Here is a 22,034-nt window from a genome sequence, read left to right on the forward strand (position 1 = left end):
ACTAATTATTTCCGGTCTATGTGGGTGGAGAGTCAGGCATGGTAACACACTGATTTGCTAGATCCCCCCCTCAAAAAAAAGAGACAAAAAAAGAAAGAAACAAATGAAAGGCTATTATTCAGAGACAGTGTTATGCGCTGTGGAAGGTGAAACTAAATGTCATGTTTCTGGGCCGGAGGTTTCAGTGGGACCATTTCTTCCCAGCAGCAGCAGCCTCAGAGTGTCTTTGACCATCTTCACTTCTTTGCCCATATTTTTGAAAGAGCTGCACACAATCTCCTCCTCCTCCTGTGCTTCCTGCGGCCTACGTCTCTGCTGTGAGTGACTGATTCATTTCATGCTCTTTCCACAGGAGTAAGAGAGGAAGCAATGGGCTGGACTATGACTCTAAAAGATGACTTTGGGGTCATTGTGTGCACACGGCGAGCTGGGAACTACCTCGGCCTCCTCCTCCTCTTGTCTCTCTTTCCCTTGTCGGCGCAGTCAGACGTTGTGTTTCCTCGGGACCACCATTTCTCATGGAAAGCCGGTAAAGTGTTTTCAATTATTTCCTTTGCTATAAATATGTTAATCAAGGCCTCTTCTTCACTATTCAAATTCAGTCATCCAGGTCAAGTATATTTTCATCCCTGGGACACAATCATTGGATGTGACCAATTATTATTTGCACACACATGCACACAATACAGACCGTTCATATACACCAAAATCTGAAAGTCATTACTACTTCTCATTATAGGAGAAAACCTACTGTACATCATTTCCAGTCCAAGCTGTTGTGTCTAGAAAAGTAATCCTCCTATTTCTGAATGTTGGGGAGCAAAAACCCCAGGACATCATCAAGCCTGCGCGGTTTGCATAATAACACCTCCGTTCTCATGGACTGACAAGCAGGGCAAGGATTGTTACTATAATGATGTGTATGCTGTGGTAAGATGACCAATTACGATGAGATATTGGTTCACAATAAATAATCATGTTACATCTGGTTGGCATATACAGTAGCTTCAGTGAACAGCATGCTGCAGTCTGTGCATATCAGAACTAAATATACCGATTTATATGGAAGCGTTTTTATATATATATATATATATATATATATATATATATATATATATATATATATATATATATATATATATATGCTACACACACCTCCATCTGCATCCATGCAATATTTAATACATTTCCACTTCCATTTTTTGTAAGTGAGTCGACGTTTGAAAACTGCATTGAAAGTTGATGTCAAAAGGAATTTGAATTCCTCTCCAAGATTCATCACCTGCTTCAAAATGTTCAATTCAAAATGTATTTTTAAAGCAGCTCGAGGAGGAAACTTGTCCTTTTTCACGCAAAAAAAAAACCCGCTTGCTGTGCGATTAGCATTTTCATTTCTCAGTCTGCGGTCGTGTAATGACTCTGCCCGAGTGATAAAAAGATTGATTAATTTCACTTGAAAGAGCTTATGTTCAAGAGGGATGTAACGGGATACTCTAGTGTGAGGATTTGACGTCCTCGCTGGGCTAAGATGGCTTATGAGTTGTTGGAAATGAAAAGCACTTTAGAATCAGAAAAGGAAATCTCTAACTCAACGTGAATATATCCTCCTAGTGTCTGTCTGACTGCGGGGGAAAACTCAGGAACTATAAATCGATAACGCAACGCTTTAAAGTGAAATCTGACAACATAAGACTTCGGTTGGAGCACAGTCACTTTTACTACAATACAACGGGGTTGTGGTACAGTTTGAGGACATATTTGGCATAGAAATGAGCAAAGATTTCCTCAGGGCCACACAGCATTCCCTCTTGCTGTCTCTGCGGCTGCTCCAGGCTTTATGTCACACGTCTGAGCATAACGTTCATGTTGGCAAATATTGACTTAACTTCCCCATGCCCACCGCTGACATAATGTGTTTGAATACTTAATGAGGCTGACAAGATCCCTTTTAATTTTGGACTTGTCAACGTATTGAGCGATGTGCTCTAAATTATGCACAGCCACCCTATTGTGTGTTTTGGTGAGTCTATCTAGGCCAGCAGCATTGTGGGGTGAATCTTTTGTGCGCGCCGGTTCCCAGAGCTGCGGCTAAGCTCGCAAGTCTCTGGCTGAAACACAGAGCTGGAGCCATTTAAGTTTGACCTTCATCAGTGTCTTGGAGAGCGGAATATTGCACTGGGGCTAATCAGGCTATTATTTAACTCTTTAAAATGACTTTCAAAAGACAAATCCATATTAAACAGCCATGCTTCTGACACAAGGGAGGGACACAATTACCATTTTCTCAACATTAGCACAATGGAAACCAGTATCAGAATATAGCTATGAGATAGGAGTGGAAGCTCCCCATTCAAGTCTTTAAGACTTTGGTTAATCAGAAGGTAGCAATCAATACCTATACAATTATGTTTCTCAAAATGCTATTGAAAATATTACACAATATAAGAGGTGAATGTTAGCTTAATACCAGAAACATACATCAGTGCTGTTGACTGGATTACCTTAGGGTTGTTGCGCTGCTGTAGACAGCATGTAACTAGTTTATGTGTTGAGGAAATTGATTATAAAATATAAAGGTAGACACGTAAACATTTGCCTATGGTGGCTGTTATCGGTATTTTAAATTCAAGAGACCATATACAGTCCTGTTTGCTTCAGAATGCTGATATCCTTCAAAACAGAGCGTTGAAATTGGATTAGAATTGACTTCGGTAAGCGTCTGCATTTTAACACGGCGGAGAGGCACGGTGTCAGCTTTAGTCATCGAGGAACTGAAAGCTTCTCTCCTAGGTTTTCATTTCTCATCTTGGAGATTTGTGTAATTTTTTCTGTAAAAGGTCTGAAAAATGCGAGGATTTACCTTGAAGAAGTTATTTGTGTGTTTTTTTTTTGGCCTAGTGGAACGAAGAGGAAAATATCTACTTTAATCTCAGATGCAGGAGCTCATCCCACATGGGGCTATTGTGTATATCAAAGCTTCTTTGTTCATAAAAAAAAAAGTTTTGATTGTCTTTTTAGACTATCGGGATTAAAACCAGTTCTGAAAACAAGGTATCTTTATCGCTTGGAGAGCATATTTTGCTTTTTTTTCTGATAAAAAGAAAACGATATGAGTCTGAAAAATCCTGCCATGTTCTCTCGAGGATCGAGTAATTAAGCCACATACTGTTCATCTAAATCATATGGGAACTTGGGAAGACAATGCCTTTGAAAATATTGAGAAATCAATAAAGGTTCTCCTAAATGAGAAGGATTTCAGCTCCTGCTGGATACCTCAAAGAGTTGGGCTGAAGCTTCAAGACCCAAGTCGTTTTCCTGAGGCCTTAAGACTGCAGGAAAGAGAAAAATAAACCTCCACATGTGCAGTGACACAGTCAGGCAACATTTACATTTCATTTCAGGGTCTGTATTTATTTGCAATTTCACCACACTGTTGCATCATCAAAGCCAAAATCAAACATCAGTGCTGCAGTTGGCTTCTGTTGTTTCTGAAGAAAAAAAATAAGCTCAAAGAAGGAGAGTATACCAAGACTTCACATTAAACCAAAAGGCACTGAATAATTTAAAGAGGGCTTTTCTGCTGTATGGTGACAAAAGGGGGAAACAAATCACATTAGGCAAATGCATTTATTTAGCCAGTTAGCTCCACAGAATAAGCTCTTGAAAGTGCACAATACAGTTAACCTCAAGCTAGCCTCCTCTTGCAGCAAAGGTAAATGAACTGCCCTGTCAGCTGTGACTGTCTAAGTCAATATTATCCCACTGGCTGATAGATTTGTTTTATGAAAGGAGTCAAAAGCCTGTGCTGACGAGAGTGCTGCAGGAAAAAAATCAACGGATCTCCAACAGGTTCCTTCCTCATTGGAGCAGGAACATGAACATTGTGTTCCTCTTATACACTTAATTCTTATTCTTATTATTACTATTATTTTTATTAGTATTACTATTATTATTGTTGTTTTTTATTATTGAAGTCTCCGCTTCCCACTTGTGTTTCTTTTTTACTTAAACGCTTTCTTTATTGCACTGTTGGAGGAGCCCAAGACTAAATCATTTCATTGCCAGCGACTGCTCTGTAATTGTTGTGCATATGACAATAAAACCACCTTGAATCTTGAATCTTGAATGCACATTGTATTATCATTATGTATCATTTAAATATGAGACTTTGAGTGAAGCCACAGAGACACGTATGCCTCATTTGACCATTGCTGGCACCCTTAAATGGGCTGATCAGCTGGAAATGATGAATGACATATTGATAACAGAAACAATTATTACTGCGGGAAATTGGAGAATGCGTTTGGCATGCACCACATGTGTGCAAGAGACTGGAAGATACAGGAGATCTGTGGTTTGACCGTGAACACGCACTTACTTAGTTACATATACTGTATGTTATAGTCTGATTTTAGATTGAAAATATATCTATAGAGCCATGAGTGATGTTCTTTTTCTTTCTTGGCACTAGACTACTTGCTGTTCCGAGCCATGTCATGAAAATGGGCTTTTTATTATACAAAGACGTGCACAGTACAAACTGACTGATTTACGATCACATATTTTCTATTCTACTGTGGCCTTCCATGCACCCTTAATATGCTTTTCAAAAATTCTCTCTAAATGTCATCTCATAAGGCCAATATCCCATTATAGTGTCAATAGGGAAAAAACAAAAGTCTTCCATAACCGTAATGTATTCTTGCAGCACATAGGTAAAAGGGAGCCGGAGTGAGAAGAAGGAACCTTTTGGTTGCTTTAAATCTGTTGTCAGACTCATCTTCTGCTTTACAAACTGCAGTGATTTAGTGATCTATTTTAGAAAGAAGCTCACCTTAGTAGCACCCTGAGTTTTGTTTTGTTTGGAGACTCAGTTATTTACTATCTTCCAGTGACCTTGTTAAAATTGAAGTGCACTAACTTAACTTTTCTTAACAGACCTAATTTAATGAATTAAGGAAACTCTCAGCAGTACTCAGACCTAACTTGTAATTTCAAGTCAAAATACCTTTTTTTTAAAGATATTTTTCGGCATTTTCAAGATTTATTTGACAGTACAGAGTTGAAATGGGGAGACAGAGAGAGAGAGGGGGAATGACCTGCAGTAAAGGTCCACGGGTCAGCCTCGAACCCGCGACCACTGCAACAAAGGCCGGAGCCAATATGGTACACGCTCTATCCACTACGCCACCGGAGCACCCCAAGTAAATACTTTTAATCAAAACAACATGTTTATAAGTTCCGAAGTGGTCTTTAAATACATTGTAAGTAGAATCAACGTGTAACTTATTAAATAAACATAACAAGATAAGTTGATTTGACAAAAAAAAACCCTGTATGATGTTTTGCAGTGTAGCCGACACAGATGCTGTTCCTTGATCTCACTATTCAAGCTGACTTCATCCTCAATAAAGCCATAGCTCCAGACCACTTAATCCAGGGAATGTGCAAGCAGCTGCCTTTTTATTCAATGACTGGGGATCCCCTGAAGTCTTTCTGCTGATAAACTGGACTCTTCACTTGCCATTTTTGCATCAAACAGCAATTCTATGGCACCATTTGCTGTGTTTCAGCTATAATCACCTCAAACAAATCAGTTTTATCCGTAATTTCATCTGTACGTCCGCCCATAACTCAACCGGTCCTCTTGCCCACACTCTGTAATGCATTTGTTTGCTTTCATCTTTGCTTTGGGTCTTGTGGGTTTTCTGTTTCTGCATGTTTGTGTATTTTGCTTGTTTGCTCGAATTTCAGTCACTTAATAATAAATTGTTCTTCATTTTGTTATTCATTTAAAGATTGAATTAATGATAATAGCCTACAGCCAGAATTATAGCAAGCCACAACAGTTTTGTTTCCCTTCAATGACCTCCATAGCTCAGCTGACTAGGAAGACATTATATGTTTGGCTAGGAATCTCTGCTAGAAAACACTTCTAGCCAACAGTAATTTCCCCAGGACCAACCTGGAATAGCTACAACCTTTTTTTTGCTGATATTGATAGTGTAGAACAGGATTTACATTCAATCATTCTTCATCCAGTCTGATTTGGTTTCTTCTACTTTTATAAAAATGAATGCAGACACACTGAAGTGGAAAGATGCTAAATGTATTGGAGAAGGCATGTGTGTTAACTTTTCTGGGAAATACATCCTGAAAAAACTCACTTGTGTATTTGAATGCAATCATAACCATGAGTGCCGCGTAGGAATTTCTACTGTTGGCTCTGATGTTGTCAGCAGTTTCACAAGAGCTTTGCATCCCGTTCATAGTGAGATTTTAAAGGTACATTAAAAAACAAAAACAAATGCTGCCAACATTGTGGCAAATCGCAAACACTCCAATCGGCGTCATTCAACAAACGGCAAAATGTTTCAGACGGGCAGAGTGTCGTCAGAGGTTCCATGTATCAAGTAAATTCATGAAAATGCCAGATAAACGGCAAGATGTTTTTTTTGTTTTCCCCGCAACCACACATCAACATCACACAATTCCCTCTCATTAAGTCAGCCTCTGCTTTGAGGGGTGAGAATATTATTGTTTTAAAAGCGCTGGTCCGTGATCAGCCATGATATAGTGCATCTGACACACATCTGAAAAGCATAAACAGTTTTTTTGAAAGTGAGGAAATTCTAAATGCCAGAAGTTTCCATTTTTTGGGAACAGTATGTGTGACAAGATACAGATTCAAACATTTTGAAGCAGATAAGGCGCAGCAGAGGTGTGTTTAAAATATTACCTTTATTTCCCTACATGAAGACTGGAAGCAAAGGGAAACAGTTCACTTTGGTCATAAGTATATAAAAAAAATTGTCATTAGCAAACTAGCTAGCCATATGCACCTAGTCATGTACAATTATCACAGTGTCCACCAAAACCAGCTACTTCATTATGTGCACAAGACTCTGGAGGGGAAGGTTAGAATACTTTCATCCAACCCAGATTCTACCTCCTCTCACTCAAATCCTTGCTTTGACTTGATGAAATTCTTCTGCTCTTGCTTTTTGTAAAACAGTGTAACGCTTTCAAGATGTTTCCCTTGTTCCGATGATATGGTATCTATTATGCAGTTTGGCATTACAAAATAGCAAATTTGTGCAAATGTGTACAAATATTGTCTCATTAAAATACAAAATGAAGAAATGTGGTTTGTTGTCTGCCTCCACGCATGTCTCCCTTGGGCACGCTAGATCTAGCACTCCAAGTCAGCCTGATTAGGATCAAGGTGAAGAAAATTCAAAGTTGACTATTGATCTGAGGCTGCATGTTGCTCCAATTAGATATTCAATATATCTCAAGCTTGTCTAGAACCCATACGCATCCGCTCTGCATTTTATTTCAAACAGTGCTTTGGACATATACAATTGACAACAAGCACTAGAAATAAATGAAAGACAAAGACATGCTGTGCTTTTGTCTGATTTCATTTGAATCAGCATTAAAGAGCTTGATATTCGGGGATTGTAAACTACGTATTCCAGCAATCAAAGGGCGATCCTGACAAAATTGGACGTGTCTGCCAAAGCCCCTTTATTGATTATGCAATTCAGATCTCATTTTAAAACACATGTTCCTCGTTCTGATTAGACTGGGGGGAATTGACTGAGATTGTCATAAAAGCTGGCGGCCTAGTCTCATGAGAGCCAACGCTAGGCAGTAGATCCCCAGTAGCCCAGTCCTTAATCCCGTGAGAATATTCGCACAAAGAGTTGGTTTTCACAGCAGCGCTGCTCTCAGAAGTCCCTTTTTTTCACGAAGCGAATTGGGCTTTGACATCACCCTCATACAAAACATTCTGGTCAAATCTCCCCCAGTGGAATTTTTTTTTCCATTAGAGGCTTGAAGGAGGAAAAGGGAAAAAGACACTCATCAATGACTAGTTTGAAGGGACAGAAGTAATTATGAAGAGCTCCAGCAGCTATTGGACATATCCTGCCTGAAGTGCCATAGTTTCTATGATGGGAATCAAATATAAAAGGGCTATCTCATTACAGTACGGCCCCTGAAGCTTTAATTAATACCAATATTCAAATCCTTCGAAGGCATCTCATATTATTATATGCAATAATATATTTCCTTCATAAATCATTCTTAAGACAATTTATGATAATTTAAATATGATCATTTTGAATGTGTCATTTTTTGGACACCCTTAAAGCAGCTCCGGTAATATTTAAATATCTTTTAAACAGCCTCATGTTTCCTCTCATAATCATAAATTACCTTTAACAGCAAACGAGACCATCAGTGCAAAGAAAGACGTTTTTATATAGTTTTTATTACTGCATTTGGTCTGGTCGCACACCCAGTCCGATTTTCGGTTCACGCGTACATGCTCTATGGTCACATATCCGTATTGGTCGCAGATTTCAGTGTGGCGCAGCAAAGCGATTTGAGAAGCCTATCCCTCCAGGTGAGGGAAGGGGAGCGGGAGCCTTGTTTGAGACAGTTGTTTGTCGTCATAATGACTGATAACAGGGCTGAACCATCAAAGAAAAAAAAGAAAATGCAATGAAGAAAAGCTAAAAGGGAGAGATAGGCGGGCGGGAGGGCGTTGCCAAGCAACTTATACACAATTTCACGGGAGCACGGAGCGAACCAAGACTGCAGTGTTTACTCCTAAATGAATGAGCGGTAGCCTACTAAAACAAAGTTTACTTTGCCTCACCAGCATCATCAGATGACCATTATTCATCTGAAATAGTCATTATTTACAACAACATAAACACATTACCTCATCGTGATCCATACTAACTGCCGTCTCTCGTTCATTCGCTTTCTGTGAGGACACGGAATCTTTCAGCTCCGTGAGAGGTGACACTGTATCAACTCATTGCAATCAGGTGTGTGTAGCACTGACTGGCATTAGTTGATGCAGTGTCATTAACCACTCTCACAGAGCCGAAAAGAGTCCAGTGCCCTCACACTTTCAACACACGGACATGCACTATATTGCTTCCTGATCATTTGAATCTTGCACGCCCGGCACGAGCTAGAAAACAGCTTCACGACAGCTGGCGTCATAAAATTACTACCGCTTTTGTCCAAAGGGGCCGCCAACGTGCCATGTTACTCGTAGTGGCTTTAAGGATTTGTCCATTCATTTGTGCATGAAGCAAACAAAAACACAGACGAGGGGAAACGTTGTACAGTGTTGTGTAGCTGGGTGTGTGCACTATGTCTGTTAAATACAATCAGTCATAAAGTCATTGACGGCCTCTGTAGAATAGCTGACTGCGCTAATGGAAGTCCACTTGATCACTCGGGGAAAGTCATTTTTGCAGATTAGTGCGGTTGAAAAAATAACTCAACCAAAATCGGTCACAAAGAAATTGGGATACAGTCCTATTATGAGCAGAACAATCCCAATACGGAAATTTGATCAATCAACAGCGTCAGCTCCTTTAATGCAAATGAGGCAAGGCAAGTTACTCTGCTGCAAACTGATCCTAGAGTTTAAACTTGTTTCGCTCTTTGACGCTTTAGAAGAACTCGATAGCATTGGGGCTGATGCGAATGCCCTTGTACGCATGTTTGTGTGAAGGTCGGGCACATGAAGAGACAGTGAAAGTAATTTTTCACCGCATTGGAACGAGCGGACAATGCGGTGAAAAATCTGACATCCTCTGCAGCTCACTACAAAAATAAATTAAGCCTCAGAGTCCCATAGCATTAGAACTCTATCATTCCGCTCCTCATTTTTTTGTCAGGCTTCTTAATAGGCCCTATAAATGCTCTCTTGTGAGGGAGCTTCATTGTAATTCCACTTCGCCGCTTTAACAAAACACAACACTGTTGTAATTACAATAGTTTTAATGAGATGAACTTCTCTTTGCTTTACTAAAAAAAAAGAAATAAAAAGCTGTAAGCCTGAAGGTCTCAGCCAGATGGAGTCAGCGTGAGTTGGAGGAGAATCTGCACGAGAGCTAAAAAAGCCTAAATGCTAAAGATGTCAAAGAGGGGAAAAAAACTCTTTTTTGTTCATCTTCTTCATTGTGCTGTTTCCTTGACAAGCTGCTCTCCATGCTCGAGTGCTCTGTCTTTGTCAGCACAAGCGCTTATACCCCCTACTGCAGACTGAGCTGGAAGTAAATAGGTTACCAACTGATAAGGTTTTTTTTCTCATTTCTTCTCCCAGGTTCTAACCCATTTCTTCCACCATACCCTGCTTTGTTTGACAATTAACAACGTGATATTTGCTTCCTGGGGTTGGGTGTCTCTCCACACGTAAAGGATCTCTTCTGAATAATGCCCACATTGAGAGAAAAAAGGGAAATGTGTATATTATCTTCTTATCCGTGTTTGAACAGCAGCCTCTACAGAGACCCGTTAAAATAGCCTCCTCTGTTTACCATGCATTTGACCCAGTGGGGAACACACCAGAGACACAGTGAGGTGAAACCAAATGGATTTTATTTTTACCTGGGAAAAACTCCCTTATGAGTCATTTTCTCCCTTCAGAGCACTGTCTATCGAAAAACGCGTCTGTGTTATTTTGCCCTTTGATCAACTGCTGTGCCGAAGCAGACTATTCTGAACAGAGGATATTCAAGGGGAGAGGGGAAGAGTGGGGAGGAAGGTGGAGAGGAAGGGATTGCAGAGTTATCCAGTCTTAAAGCTCCCATATTATACACTTTTCGGTTCTATTATACACCATATTTTATGGTCTTAGTGGTCCCTAATAAGTTTTTCTTTAATTGTTTGCTGAAAAAAACTTTCAGATAATTTATTGTACTATGCTGATGTTCAGCTAATCTCACAATGGCCTATTTTTTAAAAAGAGCTGCAGCTCCCCTCGTAAATCTACAATCTTTGAGCTCCCCCCGCCCCCTGTCCGGAAGCGAAGCCAGATACGCCTCGCCCTCTGTCTGTCAGGTCCGTGGACCAATAAGAAATAGGGGTGTGGGCTGCACAGTGGAAGCTTCTGGCTTTCCAGTTTTTGAGGTCAGAAACGAGGAGAATTCTGACTGGAGTATATTGGGGGGGAGGGGTGGGGGTTTCAGAAAGGGGGAGAGTGAGAAAAGGAGAGATTGTTATTTTTTTAATATTTTGGCAGTCTCTAGGCACACCGTGGACCCATGGATATGTTAGAACACATTTAAAAAGTGCATTTAGCACAATATGTGACCTTTAATACTCTAGTCATTGAAGAATAGAATTTTGAATGTGTCACTTATCTGACAAAAAAATATGAGACTTAAAACATGCACCGTCCTATGGGATGTGTTCCAAGAAGCAGATGTATACTGTACACTTATCTGAATGACCTTGCTTAGGAGCCCTGTTCAAATCCTGTCTCGTACTGAAATGAAGTACTAATTGGCAACAGCTAATTCAGTTAGGAGGAAACGTTTTTTTCTTTTTATTGTGGTGGAGGGGGGATCAAAACACATCTGGTAAATTGCAAATTTTGATACTAAACTTATCAGTAAAATGTTCATTAATGTATGTTTTTTATCTGTTTTCCCAATAGCTACAATATCCTTGCATAGCAACAAGAGCACAGAAGCAAAGCAGAGTCCTGTGCTTTGCTCACCCACCATCCATGTATCCCAAACACCTACACAGTGACAACACCTATGACTTATGTGCAGAAGAAAAAGTAGCTCTTCCTTTATTTGTAGCAATGATGCCTGAGAACATAATCCAGGCAGCAATTACCTTTTTCAACATAACCTAATTGGGTAAACCAACTGATGCTTTATAAACGTGTTTTTTAAGAGACAGGGTCACTGTGTCAGTTTTTTTTTTTTGAGGGTAGACTTTAAGGCCCTGCACACCCACACAAGTGTCTTTATTGATGGCTGATTAGAGCTCTGCTCAGTTTGAAGATGGCTGGAGATGTGCTGCAGTTTCATAATTTTACTGGCAGACTCCATGTGATATTTCCTCCTGTGGTGAAGTTGTTTTTCACAATGTTCTCTCATTAGCTTCTGTCGCTGTCCTCTGAGCATGCCCCTTTCTCTGGTTCTTTAATTATTTCACTACACAGCTAAAAAAACACATTATTTTCCTGAATGAGAAATCAATCCCACCTTCTCTCACAGACTGGCTGGACATTGGGAAGCCCTTTAATTGTGCATGTTAAAGTACAGTCAGATTGAACTTTGATCATTCAAAAGTATGAGGTCCAGTCAGGACAAAATAAAAGTATATATATTGACCATCTGCTCCTCGTTGAAATGTATGGAGAGACAAACCCAGTTTGACCCCAACAAAAGGGTCCTGCAATTGGTGCGGCTCAGCTCGCTTAGTTTGGTACCCTTCCCAAATGTTCACAGAGGAAACGCAAAGCCGAGCCGCACCAGACCAAGCCAGTCCGCTCAGTGGAAACATGGCTTTTAACAACATACAGATGTACCACATAGGACTACCTTAGTTACTCATGTTCTTACCGTTTATAAGGGGATTTGATGCATTATTATTCCCTTCACAAAAATTGTTTGTTTTTAATTTGGCCAACGTCTCTTTATATTTCTGCAGCATGTCATTTCTTTATTTCATTCAGTCTTACCACTTGCACACATTCCTTGGCCCAACTCAGGGATGAGCAGCTGAATAATTCTCTGTTGTTGAGAGGAGAGGGAGAGCTGGATTGACCTATTGGACTCAATGGGCACAGCAAATCCAATTAATTAATTTTGCTTCTGCTCTGCTTTCATCCTCTTTTTTTGTTTAGCCAAAATGTTAAATAATATTTTTTTTGTGAGCGATTTCTTAATCACAGTTTGGATTTCACAGTTTGCAATTTTCCGCTGTACTTATGAGGTGACATGAAAGGACTGCCATTTTCTAAATGTGCAAGGGGAATACATTCCAGAGGAATTAGCCAAGGCATCTCCGCTATCTTTTTCAGGCAAAATAAACTCTCACACTTTTTATAGTAATTATGTTTGAGAGATCACTGTGAGAAACATATTGCTTCAGAAAAGGTCCTTTAGAATCTCAGCCATTCTATCCATTTCAGATGAAACCTTACAATGGTTTGGCTGAACTGCTGTGCAATGGGTATGTTCACACACATTACTCGGACAAAACACACCATATTTACTGTAAAGGTCACCCATTTAGCAAAATGCACTTTTTCATGTTTTTTAAACATTATTATGGTCCCAGTCATATTTCTCTGACCTTATGATGTCATAAGGGGGGAAGCCACCCCCCCTCATTCCCAACCTAGCTAACCTCCACCTGTGATCATAGATAGTAAATAATATGGATGTAGCATCCGGGCTGACCTCAGTTATTCACACGGCATCCAATAATCCTGGTTTGTGCGTGTCGCCATTTTGTGAGATGTTTACTCCGCCTCACGTCGGGGGGAGGGAGATAGCTGACGTATACCTCCGAGGCAAAGTGAGGGACAACGGGCGGAGAGCTGTCACTCAAGAGATCGCGCCAATACATTTTAACCTTCAAAAGAATAAAAACTAGCGTGGTCCAAAAAAGTTCACCCCCCTCAGAGTACGATGGTTTTTGATCCAGGCCTGAAATAGGTTTAATAATGCTGTGAAAACGGCATGTTTACCATTGGAGTCAATGGAAACGGGCTCTCTTCTGCATACAGCCTTCAGTGGCACTTCCCGGTTACTACAGTTGTGGTCACTTCCTTATTGGATGCTGGTAAAAATCGCTGAGGTTGGGGCTTGCCTGTGATAAGCACACCCCCAGATACTGGATTATTGCATTATGAAGAAAAAAAAGAAGAAAGGTAAATAGACACACTAATTAAATTTTTTAACCTGAAGTTGAGCATATTATGTGACCTTTAACTGAAACATTACCTATTCCTTACCAAAATATTTTTGTTTTATTTGCCAAAACCTATCCACTCAATAACTCCTGATGTGCTTGATGCGACCACCATATATCCATTCCAAACACCTACACAGTGACAACACCCATGACTTACTGTAAGTGCAGTAGAAAAAGCAGCTCTTCCTTTGCTCGAAGCAACGTTGTCTGTGGACATAATCAAGGCAGCTATTACATTTTTCAACATAACCTAATTGGGGAAATTGAGACTTTATAAAAGTGTTTTTTTGGAGACACTTTGTAAGGGTTTCTTTCTATGGGGTGGGGTGGGGTGGGGGGGGGACTTTGAGGCCATGCAAGCCCACACAAGTGTCTTCATTGATGGCTGATTAAAACTCTGCTCAGTTTGAAGATGGGTGGAGATGTGCTGCAGTTTCATGATTTTACTGGCAGACTCCATGTGATATTTCCTCCTGTGGTGAAGTTGTTTTTCACAATGTTCTCTCATTAACTTCTGTCGCTGTCCTCTGAGCATGCCCCTTTCTCTGGAGTTTATTTTTTATTTCACCACACAGCTAAATAAACAAGGACACAAAAAAAAACATTATTTACAGAATTAGACATCAATCCCACTTTCTCTCACATACTGGCTGTTACATTAGAGAGCCTTTGAGATTTTCCATGTTCAAGTATACAGCCAGGTTTAACTTTATTGAAAGTAATATAGACGGGATCAATTCAGGACAAAAAAGAATGCTTCTTGACCTTCTTCTCGTTAAAAAGAATGAGTCAATAACTTGAAGTGTTGAAAACATGTCAGATCTCTTTATTTGTCTACTTGGGATGTTGGGACCACCCTGTAGGCATATTATTAAATATTATTATTTTCACATTCTAGGGTGGCTAATATAGAGTTCATTAGCATGTTGTTCATCAATAGGTTATATTATACACTAAAATTGTTCATTTTCTTTACTATAAGATTGAACGGGACTTATTTCTTGAATGAGTATGATGACTATAACACAAATGACTGATGAAGATACTTATAAATGGGGTTTGGGGATTTTATAAATTATACATTTCATAATAAGACTTTCGGTCTTACCACTTGCACACATTCCTTGGCCTAACTCTGGGATGAGCAGCTGAACAATTATCTGTTGTTGAGAGGAGAGGGAGAGCTGGATCGACCTATTGGACTCAATGGGCACAACAAATCCAATTAAATCATTCGGCTTCTGCTCTGCTTTCATCCTCGTCTTTTTTTGTTTAGCCAAGCTGTTAAATAATACAAGAAAAAAGTGTGAGTGATTTCTTAATCACACTTCTCACTTCACAATTTGCAATGTTCTGATGTATTTATGAGGCTGCAGACTGCAATGTCTTAAAAGGGAATACTTTCCACAGGCATTAGCCAAGACAGCTCAGGGCCTTCATTTTCAGGCAAGATAAACTCAATCTCTTGTATAGTATTTTTTTTTTCAAGTTCATCATTACAGTAGATACATATTGCTGAACATCTTATTTGGCCATCTCATGCTGCAGTATACACATAGTAAAACTCTTATGTTTAAAAGACTTATGGAAATGTTTTTTAGTGTTTGCAGGTATAGCGTGATAAGCCTTAAAGCTGGGGTACGTATATGATTTCTGATTGGTCAAAGTTAACATGAGCTGACACTTTGACCAATCAGAGCGAGGCTCTGATTCTCTGTTCTTATTGGCTGTTGGGAATGTCCATTCACTTTGGCACGATTGTGTTGGTGTAGAGCGTGTCAGGGAGGGACCATAGGGGAGGGACCAAAGAGAACAAGTGGAGCGGTTGAGGTATTTGGATTCGAATCTGTATCCCAAATGCCATTTTCTTCCCAAATCCTCCACCCCAGCTTTAAGTATTGCCCAATTAAAATGTTGAATTGATGATGAGAGGTCAGAACGTTTTTTTATAATTCATCCTTGGGGTAATTGAACGTCTCTTACAAATTCCATGGCAAACTATCGGGTAGCTGTTGAGACATTTCGAATCAACAAATGTGAATCTCATTGCTGCGCTAAAGTTACAGCCAGGGGATCACCAACATCATATGAATGTATCCTCTAGAAACAATGAGTGTACAAGATTGCATGGCGATCCATCCAGTATACAGTAGTTGTTGAAATATATCCATCGAGATGAAAATGGTGCACTGATTTAGGGGAGAACGGGGTAATCTGAGCCACTTTTTACATTTGCTCCCCTCTAAGCGAGCTACAATGATTTATCACTCAAATTCACACATTTCCCATTAATTCAGGATGTTTCCTAGAAATGGGCATTAGCAGAATTGTTTCAAGACAAAGCGCAGTGAAAATATGATTGTTTAAAAAAAAGTTGTCATGTGGCTCACTTTACCCCAGCTGTGGGATAAACTGAGACAGACCAGAAAAATCAAGGGGGTAAAGTGAACCAGCTGGGGGTAAACTGATCCACTTACTTTTGCCACTCTGAAACTACCATAACAACACATATTGTAACAGTTAGAATCCTGAAAGCTAGCCACACATTCCAGAACTAATGTCGGACTAGTAAAAGAATGATGGGGTTTGGTCAGTTAAGCAAAGCAAATTTTCTAAACACTTGAAAGTAACTCTGAACAAAATCAAATACAACATATTATAATTCAAAAGGTTTTAATAAGATTCAAATGAAAGATAGAACCAGTTAGATTAGAACACAGTCTGGGGGTCAGAACACAGGACCCTTAGAGCCAGCTTGTGTCTGGGGGTCAAAGCATAGGAAAATCAGAACCAGCAAGAACAGCCTGGGACTCAGAACACAGGAGAAGACCCAACTGGATTATAACATCAGCCTGTCATACTCTACAACTAGGCCTACTCTACATTCCAGCCCTGAAGGTTACAGGGAAAGATGAGAAGGTGCTCTTTCCGTGTGGTTGCCCCAGGTCGTCTTCCTGGTGTATTTCCTTGGCATGATGGCTTTTCTACAATGTGTATGACATTAAAATAAAACATATGTTATGTAATATTACATTAAAATGTTTAACACTAAACTTAACTTGTGCCTCATGGTGGGGGAAAGTGAGACAGTGTCTCACTTTTCCCCACAGCATTTGGCTCACTTTCCCCCACCACCACAATTTGAGAAAAATCTACCTCTCTTAGCATTTCAGGCTAATCTTTAGCTAATATCATCACATGGTTTTTATATGTTGGTAGTTCATCAACACATATGATAGAAGTTTTTCTACGTGAATACATTTGCTTTGGCACAACAGTTGATTAAGTTGACAGCAAGAAAATTTACTTTTACATGCAAAATACCTATTTTGGTGAAAAAAAAACACAAATGCTTTCCGTTGCCTAGATATAGGGGGTGGCTCACATTACCCGATGCCTCAGATTCCCCCGTTCTCCCCTACCATAGAGCCGTACGAGTAGAAAAAGTACAAGAAAAAACAAGCTTGATGCAATTTTAATTTGGGTTATTTTGGAATATCCTTTCCCAGAAATTTCAATTATGTTGAAATAATACCAAGTAACAGATCTTCATAAGTCTCTTAATGCCCTCAGGGAGAGTTACCACAAATATTTCTTTTGTCGTTAATCTTATTAGCACAGTTACTTTATCTCTCCAGGCCCCAAACCCTGGATCCTGTTGAAAACTTTATTAATGCATTTAAAAAAACATGAAGATGCAATGTTTAACTTGCGTGGAACTGAGGTGGGAGTGCAGTTCACATAGATTTAAATGAGGTGCTTGCAAAGTTGCATTTCAATAAGGTGTAACTAGGGAAAAGAACACTAGTGTAATGATGAACAGACAGCGATGAGAAGAGTGTGCTGGTGGCATTTGCTGTAGGGGTGCTCCAGGCTCTGTCCTTGATCAGGGATCATGATCTCAGTCTGGCTGATTTGGCATCGCGAGGCCTGAGCCCAAGAATAGCAGAAGCCACTTCATAACAAGGTCCAAATATGCAAAGACACCACTCATCACAAAATAATTTGAGGCCTGAAAAGCTGGTTTAGGCAGAAACTCAAATGTTGCTAAAGCTATTTCTCAGCCTTCTGTGTCGGCTGATCTTGTGTACTGCTGTCACTAATAAGCAGTCTGTTTATGTTTATGCGCCGACATAAACAGTACAATGTATTGACTGCTTCGACTCCTCTAGTCCCCATGGCAGTACTTTACCACTGCTGTGGTCAAACAATCCACCTTACAATGTGAAGAGGTGATTGTGATAGAAGATGTACAGTATTTGTAAGTAGTATGTTTTCCTCAACAGTGCTGTTATAACTGTTGTAGATAACCATGGCTGGACATACTGTATATAATGGGATGTATTACGAGAAAACAAGAGATTCTACCTTTCTCTCACTGCTTCTTCCGTGCATCAAGAATGTATTTTACAATAATAGTATGTGTGGAAAAATATACTTCAGAGGCTCTTGCTTTTTGTTGACTTTAAATTACACCTCACGGATAATGATAAGCCAACACAGCCCCGACACAGAAAAACAACCTATTTTTACATGCAAAAAAAAGGGGCTCACATTCAATACACACGTTCCTCTGACCAATTTAGGTAACCTTGTTTGAAAACTGATTTTTATATTCAGGACACCTTACAAGACATTCAACTTCAAAATGCTCCCGATGGTCGGCCAGCACCCTATGTGGTATCTCGCTGCCATGAATAAGCTGGTATAACCTTGTAAAGCTTAATGGGAGAAAGCGCTATGGACCCCATTTACCATCATCTATATCTGCATGTGTATTTGTCCAGACGCTCTTATCCAAAGTGACGTACTGTACAGCTCTGTTGAGAATTCATGATTAAAACCAGTCCATCGAGCATATCTGGTGGCAATCGGATCATCCTAGTCATTAGTGGACCATAGGTGTTACAGCAGCTGAAGATGAGAGCTGATCTAACGAGCTCGTTATAGTAACTGTACTAGCCTGTGCAAACCCTGTACTGTTGTTTTGCTCATCAAATACAAAAAAGTAATGGCGAATACAGTTAAGTCTAAGTTTTAGGAATGCCTAAGGAAAGTGTCACATAAACTTGTACTCACTTTTTTTTAGAGGAAACAGTGCTTTTTTATTTCTCTCAAAATGACTTGATTGTACTCAAAAAGAAGAGCATTGGGTTTTTCACGGGCTGGTTTCTCCACTGGTCTCTCCCATAGCTACCACAGTACAAATTATTATGTTCTTCACAATCTCTCTGGAGATGTGTTCCTCCTATTATTGTTCTTTTAAAAAATATTATCAGATAAAGGAACCAAAGAAAAAATCTCCTCGTGAGACCATCCATTTTGATTCATTCTTGAAAAAAGGAAAGAGCACACATTATTTGCTGGAATGCCTGAAATTATGCTTTGCTTTGCTTTGCTGCAAAAAAAAAGTGAGCTGCAAGGGAGAGACGCTTAACTTTGAGCTTGTGGAATGTCACTGTGCAAGAGACTCATTGCACCTAATTAATATTAGTTGGATGAGCCATGCATCATTTTCCTACTTCAAACGCCCAACACTTAATCATGAGGAGGGAAGCCAGGTGAACTTGTAATTGGGGGTTGTGAATGGATGTTTGATCTTTTATTGCCCTTGCCATGTATGATGGCATTGATTTATTTTCTTTTGTTTTAAACCTGGTGCCTCCAAGAGACCAAACTAATGACTGGTTCTTTTCAATTATTGCTCATACATGTACAATATTTGCATAGACCTGCTGCTTTGATCAAACAATATAATATTAACCCTGTGGCCTCTCTTTTGGGAACACTCACACGGATAGTCAGCTAAGGCTCACTTTTTTCAGTGATGCATCCAATTGAGTGCTTTCTTGTTATTTTATTTTTCTATGTTTGATCCAGAAACAATCCTTTCTGTGCTTGTAGAAGCTGATTAATAGTCAGACAGTGCTGTGGTTTTCAAGCATTCTTTCTGGGTAATTTGCTCAGCGATTATGGAGCTAAAAATACAACAGTAAGACATGTTTTTTTAGGGTAAACCATTGGGTTAGTGCAGCTGGCTGCTACCTCTAAATCAGAAGGGGATATACAGTATAGGGCTTTTCATTAACCGACTGTCTTTGAGTATTTGTGAGTTGTTATGACATGCGGCTGCAGGTGTACAGGTGGAATATGTGGAAGTTCCCAATGGATGACATGTCCAAAAGTTGATTGGCTCTGAAACTCTCTGCCCAGCTGGGAGAGAAGATTGGTCATGGGGTTTCTTTAATCTTGATTAATGTCCAGTGGGGAATCCCCCTCATGTCTCCCTGTCCTTGATTTGTTGTGTTGACTTGCCATGCTGTAAAACAGGTGAAAGGCATTCCTCTTTGTGATCCAAAGAGCTAGTGCAGCGCTGACTTAAAGGTAATGCCAAAATGTATTAGCAATCTTGGATTGCTTGCTATACCCTCCAACAGTGCAGCTGGGTACTTCAAATGGTTTAATACTGGGGTTATTACGTTATCCTGAGTGAAAGCACCAATAGCAAAAATTAAAATGATAATACATGACACATAGACATATTTATATGTTAAAAAGATGATGATTAAGGCCGGGACTATTGTATAGCCTTGGTTGAGGCTGATCTCCACACATTCACAACACACCAAATATATCGTGACTGGTTTTCACATTATTGTAAAAGTGGCAACACATGTTTTAGTTGTATTTATAAGCCAAACATGCGGCCAGAAGAGATCCAAATTGTTATAATCAGGATAAAGCCTTCATGTTTAAGACAATAGCAGTTACTTAATTAAGGCCAAATGAATTAATTTGCTTTTTTAAATACTTGGCAAGAACTGATGCTGATCATTGGGAAGCTCTGCTGAGCAACTAAAGGTCTGTTCACCTTAGAGGGAAGTATACAGGTATTTGAATGCAATATTATTTCAGTGCATACACATCTCCTACTTTCCAACAGAACACAATAAAGTGTTGATAAAATGTATTCATTTTTAAAACATAGATTTAACTTAGGAATGACAGTTTTTATATAATGACATAATAAGGGCAGTCCTGTTTGAATGTTTTAAACATTAACCTGAGTGAATGCTGTGTTTGGGAGATCATTTGGTTAAAAGCATGGAAGGGAGCTGATGGAATACACTGTTGCTTCTCTGTGCTGCTTTTGCTTTGATTTACCCATTTCATTTCATTTTATTTCATTTTGCTTTTCTTTTTTTTCATACACAAGAGAGTTTGACTTTCTGATGTGTTTTGATTCCCATGGAGAGCAAAATACTCCCAATAGTTTCCTTCTGTAGTTTCGTACAGCATGAGAGCAGAACTGTTTTCTAAGAGAGACTCAGCGAGACTCTCAGCAACATTGACTTATCCTCTCTGTTCCTCCACCATGTATCAGGTCTATGGGGCATGTGATAAGTGAAAGTTGCTGCTGGCAGTATATTTGCTCTAGCCAGGTTCATGTTCATGTAACACAGTTCTGGAGTGACTCCACTTGCCATGGTTGAAATAACCTAAACTAAAAAGTTTTATTTTCATTGTGAATTTCGATTGGTCAGTGGGGGTTTCCAATGTAGACATATGTCGTTGTTCGGGGTCGAACGGGTTAATCGCGGTAGATTGGGACACACCCAGAGTCATAAGATTTTTTTTTATGAATATCTAATTTACTTCAGTGTTCGTATGATGATGTCTAAATGCTTCTGTAGAATTTAGCAACAGCTGTCACTGTCTTATCTGATTGTCTAGCAGAATTTACTGGAAATGTTTAGGTCTAGCTAGTTTACCATGCTGGGTTTGCTAATTTGCCTTAATCCATCTGTAATTAAAAGACACTGGGTGTGTACGCTGTGTCCTGCGTGGCTGACCAGGACAATATTCTTTGTTACCAGAATCAATCAGACCAAACCGAGAAGCCAAGCCATTCACATATTGGATACCTCAATATGTGGATTTTGTATGACATTACATTTAAAGACCAAGATGAGACCTAAGAATCTTCCCACCTGACAGATAACACCTTGGTCCATGTGACCATCAAAGACAGGTGTAACCCCCGCTTCAGGTAACAATAGTCATTTTGCTTTGAGCTTTTCTACCATTCACAATACAATATCAGTTCAACACAAGACAGTTCAACCGCACCCCAGACTACAGCCTCCAAAATGGACATAAAACTGAACGAACACCTCATTGAACAGTACAGATATCTACCAAAAACTGTATGTGTAAAACTTCATGAAGGTAGGATGCACTTAGGTAGGTTGTTGTATTACATTCTTTATTACAGGTGT

At 39.6% G+C, this 22,034-nt stretch overlaps 1 protein-coding gene across 1 annotated transcript in view; it reads left to right on the top strand.

Annotated features, from left to right (window-relative positions):
* Positions 1-369: 369 nt before the first annotated feature.
* Positions 370-22,034, top strand: part of thsd7ba (thrombospondin, type I, domain containing 7Ba) — a gene marked incomplete at its 5' end in the record, with an annotated part of 124,480 nt that continues 102,815 nt past the window's right edge. The window contains one exon of the mRNA XM_080037506.1: positions 370-534. Coding sequence (XP_079893632.1) covers positions 370-534 — 165 coding nt within the window. The remainder of the gene's footprint in view (positions 535-22,034) is intronic.

Source organism: Ammodytes marinus (assembly GCF_949987685.1).
Source record: "Ammodytes marinus genome assembly, chromosome: 12".
NCBI classification, from domain to species: Eukaryota; Metazoa; Chordata; class Actinopteri; order Uranoscopiformes; family Ammodytidae; genus Ammodytes; species Ammodytes marinus.